Genomic DNA, 12167 nt, shown 5'->3' with positions numbered 1-12167 from the left:
AGCTTTCTTATATATATACAGTTCAGTGACTACAGAGAAAAATTTACCAACTGTATGATAACAATATATCATCCAGCAATGCTCAGAAATTGGGCTAAGCCCTTCGTGGCTCTATGTATAGCTGGATTCTGCTTTGCCATGAAATAAATGTAAGTACACACAATTTCAACTGTTGACCAATTTTATCATGTGTTTCATAGTACAGTAGGACCTCGATTATCTTTATCAAGACACACAGTAGTGTGTCATGCAGCCAAGAAAGCCAGCCTGCCTGTAAATGCCCTTCACTTTTGGCATCCCACATATCAAATTTGAGCAAGATCACCTTATGTGTTGGAGAAATATGAATCCTCAAAGTTAGGCTTAATTTCTTTACTCTGTTTCTTTGTTTTGGGGGATTAGATTTTTCCTCATTTTTGTATGCCAAAAGATCATTATAAAATGCCATTGCAAAATTCAATTGCCTTGAAATTTTGTGTACGTTAAAGACATATGATGGCAAATTCATGTACTAAGTTTGGACAATTATCTGCATAAAAAGCTCATCTCCAGCTGCACTGACTTGTTCACCATTAATAATTCATATTGACACACTTTTAGGGACCCACTGATTATGCTTTTTACTTTACCTATTATGCTATGCCACACTGCTCAAAACTTTTACCCTCAATATTTATGCCTCAGTTATCATGTTTTGCTATGGGTAAATATTAAGTGACTGAAGCACAGACCATAAGCTCTTGATTGTCAAAATGCATGTCACAGAAAGGTTGACATACTCTAATAGAATGGTCAACTGTCTGATTATTCTCTGACTGTTCTATTAGAGTATATTGATCTTTTCTGTGATATGAGTATTCTGCCTATTATGCTAGCATTGTGCTCATTGCTTTCAGGCACCTATTATGCTCATAATTATGCCAGCATAATCAGCAGGTCACTACACACTTTATACTAACATACTCAAAAAAAGGAATTTCAGATTTGCAAGTACTATATAGGAGAAAGAGCACCTTTTGGCAAACAGAGAGCTTGGTACGTAAATAAATTTGCTAGTCATTTTGGCAATACAGGAACACTATAGAACATTATGACAATTCTTATAGATTCATTCATATATCCTGACATGTTTTGGATTCGCTACTAGATCAAGAGACATGATATTGTGTCGTGCATCCAAGAAAGCTGGCATGCCACACCATGAGTATAATTATTAAAGGAGGAAAGAAAACACAATTTTCACGCATACGTACCTCCATGCTCCCTTCTCAAATTAGAGCCATTTTTGTACTGCAAACCCTACAGCATGTCACATACCAAGATTGCTTAATGCAATTGTAAAATACAAGCCCCCAAACACTGTGCAAAAGATATTCAGTGGCTTATAAAAATACAAATAAGCTTACCTGTATACCAATTAAGCTCAATTACACTTTAGTTAATGCGTAAACATACCAAAATCATATAAGTGATGGTATAGTCTGATATTATTATTAGATTACACCAGCACATGAGCCTTGAGCGTGATAGATTGTTTTTTAAATGATGAGATTGTATGCACTTATTTCTACATGTGAATTTAACGTTTTGGGATTGTCTATAATCATGATCATGATGTCTGGGAAATATTATGTGTTGAATTTAGCTTATTGTATTTTGAATGAATTGATCCATGGCACTATCCAGAGATTCAACATCTCATTTATCAAACTACCAGAAGACTTGTTGATATAGCTCATAACCAGCACATGGCAGCTGGCACAGAACCGGTCAATAGTTACTCCATGTCTTAAGACAACTTACTGTAATGCAAAACCATGTTTCACATCATTGCGCACTCAGATACTTTATTACACTTATCACAATTGTACTATATTCAGCCACCTGATAAGAAATGTTAGTCTGATCCATACACCTGGGTAATACGTACATGAAAAAGTACCAAAAGTAGTGTCATAACACAATGTACACACCATTTCTAGTTAAGCAACAGAATTTTGGGACGCCTTACAGTCAGCGTGTCTGTGGTTGTGCATGAAAAAACACGGAAAATTACAGAACAAAGTACAGTGATACGAACAGAACAAAGTATTGCAATCAGTGCAATAACTAAATTGTCAGTCTACTATTGTTGATACAAGTAATGTTATTCATGTTCTAACATCATTACCTCGTCAAAGCTCTGGTTAATTCACAACAAACAACACCAGGTGTCATCACGTAATTATTTCTTTACACAGCATACTCTGGCCAGCCACACAGTCTCACAGTTCTCTAAATAACTTCATTTCTGTGTACCATAGGCCTTCAAGATTTGGTAGAGTCACCAGGGAGGCACTATTAAAGCTATGATGCCTTTTGCATCCCACCAGTCAAAGTAACACTAGTAAACAATTAATACATATAACTGACAAGCATAAACAGGCTGGTTGGTGTTGACACCTCAAAGTCTGAGGTTTAGTGTTGTGAATTGTTTTAATTTGCAAGTTGAAGATATCAGAATTATGACCGTTCTATTAGAGTAGTGACTGCTCTATTAGAGTATCTCCTTTGCACAAAATTCAAATTCAAAACTCATTTGCTGTTTGTTAACTTTTTTGTAGAAATAAATTTATAATGACTGGTGAACCCATGCATACCACATCAAAAGAAAGAAATGGTACTGTGCACCCCAGCTACACAAAACTGTTTGTATGAGTACTCTATGACAATATTAATATCTCATTATCGCTGTGCTTGCCTACTGTGCTTGCTTGCAATGTAACTGTTTGTCAATTTTTTAAGGCCTTCACCAAATAGTCAGCACACTGTATAAAGACTCTCAATGCTTACTGTTACAATGGTGTTTCATACCACAACTTGAATTTGATTAAACACTGGGTGTCACCCAGACCTATCCAAAATAAATACCTGGTCTCAAATAGAGGTCCTGTTTGTTAAGAGGCAATGCATCACAACCTGAAAATTATTTTTAAACCTTACGAGTGGAGTAATGGCTTGTTTCTACTAATTAACACCACATCCCTCTGTTACAAGCAACTGTCAAGAGTGTTAAGGTACAACAACTACATAAAGGGTCTAATAAGTTAGACTTCAGACCACAGGGGTCTATATAATTTAGTAACCCTTAGGCCCTGTAGTAGCACCTTCACTTTGCTCAGGCACCATGACACAGGTTACTAAATTACTTGACCCCTGTGGTCTGAAGTCTAACGATTACTTATTAACTTATTTCCTTTTCATATTTTCATTTCAATGTATTTACTTATTAACATTTCCTTTTTCTTGTTTATTTCCTTCTTGACCTGGCCAGCGCTACCAATGTTTATGTGCATAATAAACATGAGAATGACTCCAACTTATTACCCATATAAAATGCCAGAGCATGTCCCCAGAATGTCATGTTTTAAGAACCTCAACTTTGTCTCAGTTTATAAAATCCATGAAAACCATTTTCTAACATCTACACCCTTCTTACAGCTTTGTATCTGTGAATGTCCTATTAGGGTACTATTGACTGCTCTATTAGAGTGTCTTGCTTATCTAAAATAGGGCTGGACGATAGGGAAATTTTCAATGTCCAGACAATAGCAAGACACTGTTCATGACAGTAGATTGTATCACACTAGTCAACTAACATTGTAATTGTGAAGTTTACATAAACGTAAGCATTAAAGTGATTTATCTAACAGTATGATAGTACTGTATAGTAGGGACCACAAAGGAGTGGGAGTGGCCTATGAAACACATCACCCAAAAACCAGCCTCACTTTCCTGACAATTATGAAGCAGTATTGGTTAGGTAAAACTAAGCCCAAACAAGCAACCCGAAATGCTTTCAACAAGTTGCTATGAAGTATATATATATGTAATAGTTATACCATGGCTGCAAGGGATTTTGATGATATATACACCCAAAGCACGAGGGCCGCAGGCCCGAGGGCTGCGGGTGTATATGTCAGCAAAATCCCAAGCAGCCATGGTACAAGTGATATATATCACTTGGGGCGCACTCACCTAATAGGTGAAAGAACTAACGAGAACTCATCCCATTTGTTTTATACAGTAGCATCTGAAGATCGATTGTGGTTTTAATAGCGTGGGCTAATAGCCATCAAAATGTTGTCCATACGTTAAAACGTCATTAATACGTTACTATGCTTCAACACGCAATGTTAGAAAACTTGCGATTGTGGGATGGAGTTTATATTGTTATCATTTTTGTACTAAGTTAAGCCAACTAACTTCGCTATTGGGACAGTAAGTAAGTTATTATATTAAGTTAAGTACTTAGAACTGTAAGTTACTAACCTATTTCAACGTAGCAGTAGTAGCTTTGCTGTTCCGTGGTCTGTTCAAAGGCTGATACGCGGTGGGTAGAAATACTCATCCACAATCGCCCAAACAATTATTTTGTGCCTTCATTATCCTTTAGTAACAACCAACTACTCTATCTTAGCCTATGTACTAAGCTTAGCAACCTCTACAAAACCGAGTCCCACAATACAAAGCTCTATGTCGCTCAATATAACGAGTCAAAGCGCATCGATTCTTTGAACTGGCTGGGTATCAAAGTCATTGGCAAACCGCTTTCCCATGATATTGCCCGGGCAATATCTTGATATTGCCCGGGCAATATGCGAGTTAAACACCGAGCGGCGCCTTAGAACGCCCATGCTAAAGTGGTATATATATATATATATTGAATGGAATTTTCTACTGACTGACTGATGCCTTCAGATGAGTGTAACCTGATAACGGCTAAGGCTTGATTTTTTCACTGTTCAACGTCGCTTTAGCTGGACACCACGTGCCTTTTGGCATTCTGCAGTACATGCAATGCACTCTTCATGAACTTACTAGTGTCCTCCTTTGTGTCCCATTCATCTTTGCTGACAGTGAAAAGCCTTTTGGCATTCTGCAGTACATGCAATGCACTCTTCATGAACTTACTAGTGTCCTCCTTTGTGTCCCATTCATCTTTGCTGACAATGAAAAGCCATCAGTTTGGCGGTAGCACATGATGGCTTTTCATTGTAATGCAAATCATCCGTATTTTTCATAGTGGCTACTTTGATTGCAGAAGTGCTTATCGAACTCTTGATTTGTAATGCTATGTAATGGGTTGAACATAGCTGACAACAAAGCGTAATGGATACCTCACTTTTCAGATGATAATAATAATTGTTTAAGGCTAGTATCTCTTGCCCTTTTCAGCATTACCACAGCTGATTGTGAACCTTACTCAAAAGAATACCGTCTGCCTGCTTTTAATATAGTTCCTATCAAAATGCTTTCAGAAATTTCCAAAAGTTTTCACCTATTATGCTCTTCAGTGCTGTGGAGCAAAATTTCTTACAATCATCTTGAAATAATTTAATTAGTGAATGCTCTATTAGAGTATTTCACTACAAAGTTAAAGGCTATCGTCTGCCTATCGAGCTATGTACAATGCTCTATTGCACAGAATATCGATCTGTTTTCATGAAATTAAGCTCCAGAGTCCACCTAGCTAATATGCTAGCAATATACTGGCATGTGCCTACTATTTAACCAATAATTATACAACCAGGTACTAAAGGTAATAAGAAATGCGGTTAAAATTATGTCATAAATAATGTTCTCAAAAACTATGAGGCCTCCAGACATGGGATAGATTTGCCTGTGAATGAAGGCACAACGTAAGATTAGATTACCATTTTATGTCAAAAGACAAGAGTTACACAAAAGGCAAAGCCTGCAAACGTGCTCCCATTACTGAGACATACATACAGGTACAAGTACAAAAACAACCATAAACTTATAACAGAACATGACACACAAAAATACCTATACATAATAATAACTACACCTGTTCGTGTGGATGACTTTAAAGGACGTGTAATTCTATATAACGCCAAGGTAATTAAGGGACTACACCCATACCAGATAAGATTAGCCACTGCCAACAGAGTGATTGCAGGAGAGCCAGAGGCCACTATACACATAAACAATAAGATTACAAGTACGTTCTAATGCCAGTATTGTTTACTGTTTGTAAGTTTATTTCCATCCAGAATATGCACTCCTGGTGCCACCAGCTGATGCAAGCTTTTGTGCTCGTGAACAATTTGCTGATGTGCTCATGAACAAGGTAAAGAGTATGTTTCAATGTTTTGCTATTGTACATTTTTATGCCACCTAGCTTGCTAGCTGGAATTCAATTTTTACCTTTACTACTGTTGCCAATAATAATAGATCCTGCAATCAATAACTGATGACATTGCTGATACAATAATGTGTAACTAACTCCTGTATGTTGTGTATACATATTATAGACTGATCACTGTGCCAATGCCACACGTTGGGCCTACACATACCAGCAGTCTCTAGATACAACAGAGCACATTGACTTGATTACAGATTGTTTGTAGCTTATGTCTCTTTTATAAGTGTTTAGTCTTGTTAACAGGTGGCACAGTGAGTCCCAAGTTTCTACATGACAGCTTAATCCTTCATCTAACTTGCTAATAGAATGATTTTCTACCATCAGGTTTGCCAATAATGCATTCCAGTATGCCATATGGCTCAGTATGTTGTGTATGCACATAGTGTGTAGACATCAATGTGCCATATGCCACTGATGTATCGGCACTTAGCTACCAGTGGTCTTTAGTCTGTGCCATATTGCATTGATTTGGGATCATATGCTGATTGTGCTGGCCTTCACCACCTTGTCATGCATTACCTCACTTTTTGACTGAGTTACCTTCAAAGACCTCTCACACATAAAAAAAATCAATATAGCTCACTCGTTCTTTTAGTAGAGTGGCATAGCAAAATTGGTGAAGAAAGTATGAAACTTAATGGAATAACAGAAATGGACCACCTGCCCACATGCAGCTGAGTCCAGGACAGGAAACAGAAAATTTATTTGGAGTGGCCTTACAAGTCTGACTCTCATGCATAGCCAGATCACTCAATTCCTTTCTCAGCGGGAGTGCCATTTTAGAACATAGCACCTTGTGGTTGGGAGGGGGGGGGGGGGGGGGGTTCCTACACAAGGGGGTGACAAACAGGCACTTATTGTAGGTAGATCTGCAACCGCGGTCAAAGGTCAAGGCCACCAAATTCATGCCAAGTCAACGGTCAAGTGTAAAAATTTCCGACCCACAATTGAAAAGTGCTGAAATATTGTCTCTACGTCACCTGTCAAAGATTGAAAAGACCCTTAGTCACAGGTCAAAGCGAAATTTCGGCCAGTCTAGACTTTGGCTGCAGTCACAGATCTCCCCACAGCGCGTACCTACGTGACACCATGCTACGCCTATGTAGAATCTGGTAGAATCGGCATGATGCTGGATTTGCTCAATCATACCATAGATTATAGATTTCTGTCAAAAGACAAGGGCTGCACAAAAGGCAAAGCTTGCCAACATGCTCCCCTTACAGAGACATACATACAGGTACAAGTATAAAAACAACCATAAATAAACTTACAACAGAACATGACACACAAAAATACTTAGCTATACAAGAACAAGACAAAAATAAATGAGATCAGTTAGTTAAAAAGAAAACGACGAAGCACTAACCGGAAAGGGCTTGAATTGGTTATTTGCAAAACTTCTGCAGGTACTGAGTTCCAAAGGAATGGAGAATTTATTTTAAAAAATGAATAGCAATATGCATTGATGGTAGATGATGATGTGGCAAGTGACAATGAATGAGATCTATAGTACAATTTACCTACTGGCTCACCTACGGTAGGTGTCACGGCTATCTATGATCAGACAAGTTGCATCACACCAAAGATTTCATAGATTTATCATATATGAACCTGGGGTTTAGGCAAATCCAAGAAAATTCCTTGTTTCTCATTTCATTGCCCTGCAAAAATACATGCGGGCGGGCGGTTCTAGATATTTCCACAAATTTTCGAAATTCATAACTAACTTACAGGTACGAATACAGTAGAAATATTTAAACTAAGAACCTGCATGAACAGTGAAAAGCTAGCTAAATGGGCTTTCTGAATGCCCATGCAATAAACTCTAGTTCAGTCGGCTACTGCTATGCAGTCACAGGATAAATATGAATAAAATGTTCAGTTGACAGCAATAATGTGGGAAGAGAATCTGCATGCGGGCGGGAAATGGGAAACAATGGATTTTCTTGGAGTCAGTGGCCTTATAGCGTAAGCGATCGATTGTCGACCAGCATCCGCTTACCTTCGGCGGTGCCCGTACTATACCAGGCGCACTACGATTTATTAGTTTTACAATACCTTTAGTACAAGCATAGTCTCTGCCTGTACTTAAACAACAGTTTCTACGTGACAAAAAGTAGTGACAAGCGATTTCCTTTCTCTCCATTTGTTTCCATTTTCGACCACGGATATATTAAGTCGACCGCTATACATTTTCCAATATCTCAATGTCGACCACCCTGGTTTTCCCCTTTGCCATAGTAATTACATGTACGGAGTTTTACTATTATTCATACTATGGTGTTCTATAAATAGTAAGGTGTAAGTCCATATATAGTGTTACTAAAAATAGTGCTGTGTTAATATTGTATTCTAGAGTTTTCGGGAGTCAGCTGTTGTGTGAACGCGAAGGAGACCTTCGCCTTCGTTCAGATGATCTTTCATCGCCAGATTAACGCAGCTACTATGAATTAAGTAAGTGTAATAGTCGCTATAACCACTTCCTTTTATTTGAGGCTCCCCACAGCGTGATTCCCGGCCTTGTTAAGCTTCCTGTATCCCATTTCCATTCAGATTGTCACAACCGCAGCACATGTTGACATTAATTAAGCAGTGTGTTTTTATTATAATGTTATAAACAATATGTACAACATGTATCAATGGAGTATTCTAACACAAGAGTGTAGGGTAAGCAATACTACATGAGTAGGGTTCCACAGGCATAACAAACGTACACACCATCACAATTTTCAAGACAATCGGTGTGGCTCCACACATTGCAATCTTCATTGGTACACCTCAGCCACTCGACTTGTTCTGGGTCCTCTTCGTGCAGCCCAAAGCAAACAACACATTCATCCTCTGAAATCTCACGATGCTGAATACCACTTTCAGGACAATTGTCCTCTCGTTGCTGTTTTGCTGCTCTCTGACTGTGTGATGATGCGTTTTGCCTTTTTGATCCATAATTGTTTCTTTCGTCCAACCTTCTTTGCTTTTCAGCCTTCTTCTGCTCTCTATCCTGCACTTTGCGCTTCTTTTTTTCATCTCGAAGAACTTTCTTTGCCTCTCTTTCTTTTTTCTTTTTATCTTTTAAGTCTATTCTTGCTTCTTACGGGCTTTCTCTTCCAGCATAGCAATAGATTTTGCACTAGTCAAAACCCGGGCACAGCTCTTTGGTTTCAATTTCCTTTGTGTAGGAGTTGGATATATGAGGAGCTCTGAAAAAGGAGATCTTGCAGTTGTAGAGCTAGTAGCAGTACCCACGGTGCTTGTAGAGCCAGTAGCAGTACCCACGGTGCTTGTAGAGCCAGTAGACATACTCACGGTGCTTGTAGAGTCAGTAGCAGTACCCACGGTGCTTGTAGAGCCAGTAGCCATACCCACGGTGCTTGTAGAGCCAGTAGCAGTACCCACGGTGCTTGTAGAGCCAGTAGCAGTACCCACAGTGCTTGTAGAGCCAGTAGCGATACCCATGGTGCTTGTAGAGCCAGTAGCAGTACCCACGGTCACAACATCAGCATCCAAAATCTCTACAGCACCAAAGTAAACATGTACATATATAATCACACAGAATGCAAAGTTGTACTAACCAGGAGGGAGATGGTCAGGATGATACATCCGCATCCACTGCACATAAGCTGGATCTGTATAGATGTTGTACCCATTCTCAAATCGTCTTTCAAATTTCTTGACCATCTCTGCCAAAAAGGTGACTGGTTTAGCCGGATTAAATGGGCAAACACTTGTAGTGCGGAAGCCCGTAGCAGTACCCACTGTGCTTGTAGAGTCAGTAGCAGTACCCACGGTGCTTGTAGAGTCAGTAGTAGTACCCACGGTGCTTGTAGAGTCAGTAGCAGTACCCACGGTGCTTGTAGAGTCAGTAGCAGTACCCACGGTGCTTGTAGAGCCAGTAGCAGTACCCATGGTGCTTGTAGAGTCAGTAGCAGTACCCACGGTGCTTGTAGAGCCAGTAGCAGTACCCACGGTGCTTGTAGAGTCAGCAGCAGTACCCACGGTGCTTGTAGAGCCAGTAGCAGTACCCACGGTGCTTGTAGAGTCAGTAGCAGTACCCACGGTGCTTGTAGAGCCAGTAGCAGTACCCACGGTCACAACATCAGCATCCAAAATCTCTACAGCACCAAAGTAAACATGTACATATATAATCACACAGAATGCAAAGTTGTACTAACCAGGAGGGAGATGGTCAGGATGATACATCCGCATCCACTGCACATAAGCTGGATCTGTATAGATGTTGTACCCATTCTCAAATCGTCTTTCAAATTTCTTGACCGTCTCCACCGAAAAGGTGACTGGTTTAGCCGGACTCTTACTGGTAGTAGACTCGTCTGTTTCTTTCTGCTTGGGAAATTTGCTCAAGATTGCATCTGGGTTAAATGGGCAAACACCAGTGGTGCGGAAACCTGATGAAATGTTATTAATGGTCATACTCTTGGACCATGCTTCTGAAAACAAAGATGAAAAGTGAAACTTAGTAATGACCCGACTAGGATTAGCAAATAAATATCTGCGACACACATCAACCCAATGGGTCTTCAGTGGCTTAAAACAACTGGTGTCAAGTGGTTGACTGTCGGCAGTGGTGTGGGGAGGAAGACAAAATATTATGACATCTTCCTCAGCAGCTGTTTTGACCAAGTCTAGAATGTAATGAGACGAGTGGCCATCGAGTAACAATAATAAAGGTCTACTGGAAACAGCATGCTTCAGAAAATGCTCTGAAAACCACTCTCTAAAAAGCTCTTGGTCCATCCATCCCGATGGTGACATTCCATAAAGAGTAGCAGGGACCTCTCCTTTAGCTAAGGCACTGTTGAAATGCTTTCCTGAAAACACTACCATTGGAGGTATGGTTTGCCCTGCAGCGTTGGCACAGGCAAGGATTGTTATTTGAGTCTTAGTTCCTGATGTGCACTGTCTCACCTTCTTTGTGCCTTTGGCTGCAACAATTCTCGGCAGTTTGTACTCCAAGGGTATGCCAGACTCATCACAATTATAAATCTGAGCTGGTTTGTCTTTCAGGCCGTGCTTAGTTAGTGTTTCATCGAGAAGATCAAAGTACGACTCAAAAACTGTACGATTGCTCATCTGGTCACGCACCAAAGGAAAAGAATCACCCTTACGAAGATTGATTTCTGGCCATCTTTTACAGAACTTTACCCACCAGCCCTGGGTAACTCCATTTTCCAGTTTAATGCCCTTCTTCTCCACCATAGCATGAACAATACCCAACACCTCCTTTCTGGTTTTTCCGTACCCCATCTTAGCACAATTCAACAAAAATTCAACCAGCTCCCGTTCTTCCTCTCGGCTCAAGTACGGTTTCGCTCCCATATTGGTGCCATGAATAACTCGCCCGGACAACCTGTCTTTCAATGTTGTCGGTGGTATTTTGTAATCTCGTGCTGCCTCATTAACGCCAAGAATGCCAGACTGTACGGCATTCAATGCGCGTACCATACCATCATCAGTCCATTGTCGTAGCTTCGATGGCCTTTTACTGGCGGGTTTTTGTACATTATTCAGGCGTCTTTCTCTTCGCTTCTTCTTCTTCCTCTTACGCGCCATAGCCTTTTTAATACGCGCCAATTCAAGAGCAGTAAATTTACGGATAACTTCAAGTCATTTCTGTGGTCGACTTTGTAAACACCTGTGGTCGACATAAGATACCGGTCGACATTCGGTCGCTTACGCTAAATCTATCATGTGATCACACAAGGAAAGAAAGTCGCATAAAGTTACGCGCAAGAAAATATGCGCGTGTAATAATTACCTGTAAAATGAATCTTTTTCAGTTGCCAGTGGCCTAGTTTAACAGTCGTCATGAACAGTAGGTAGATCCACCCTTTCTAAGAAATCGGATATTTTGCCGTAAATCTCCGGTTTTGTGCACACTGCGTGTGCCGACGTGCGGCCAGGTAGAGCCAGCGCGGGCGCGAGCGGACAGAGAGCTAGG

At 40.1% G+C, this 12167-nt stretch overlaps 1 protein-coding gene and 1 long non-coding RNA gene across 2 annotated transcripts; one reads left to right on the top strand and one right to left on the bottom strand.

Moving 5' to 3' along the window:
- The first annotated feature begins 8189 nt into the window (after positions 1–8189).
- LOC136263997 (uncharacterized) lies at positions 8190–8844 on the top strand. Its single transcript, XR_010704915.1, has 2 exons — positions 8190–8662; positions 8715–8844. It is a non-coding gene; the product is annotated as an uncharacterized lncRNA (long non-coding RNA).
- LOC136263996 (uncharacterized) lies at positions 8790–11904 on the bottom strand. The gene is made up of 3 exons (XM_066058670.1): positions 10381–11904; positions 9781–10320; positions 8790–9720 (listed from the first exon to the last, which is right to left on the bottom strand). Exons 1-3 carry the CDS (start codon positions 11777–11779, stop codon positions 9287–9289), a joined length of 2373 nt encoding a protein of 790 aa, XP_065914742.1. The 5' UTR covers positions 11780–11904; the 3' UTR covers positions 8790–9286.
- Positions 11905–12167: the final 263 nt, after the last annotated feature.

This window comes from Dysidea avara, chromosome 8 (assembly GCF_963678975.1).
Source record: "Dysidea avara chromosome 8, odDysAvar1.4, whole genome shotgun sequence".
NCBI classification, from domain to species: Eukaryota; Metazoa; Porifera; class Demospongiae; order Dictyoceratida; family Dysideidae; genus Dysidea; species Dysidea avara.
The sequence above is the reverse complement of the archived record's forward strand: the minus strand, read 5'-3'. Positions and strand labels throughout refer to the sequence as shown.

What these genes read in the sequence shown, in the direction of transcription:
- LOC136263996 (XM_066058670.1), bottom strand. Translation starts at nt 11,779, where the DNA reads ATGGCGCGTAAGAGGAAGAAGAAGAAGCGAAGAGAAAGACGCCTGAAT. An exon ending in TCCTGACCATCTCCCTCCTG is followed by an intron (nt 10,321 to 10,380) that starts GTTAGTACAACT and finishes TTGGTGCTGTAG; the next exon opens with AGATTTTGGATGCTGATGTT. An exon ending in TCCTGACCATCTCCCTCCTG is followed by an intron (nt 9,721 to 9,780) that starts GTTAGTACAACT and finishes TTGGTGCTGTAG; the next exon opens with AGATTTTGGATGCTGATGTT.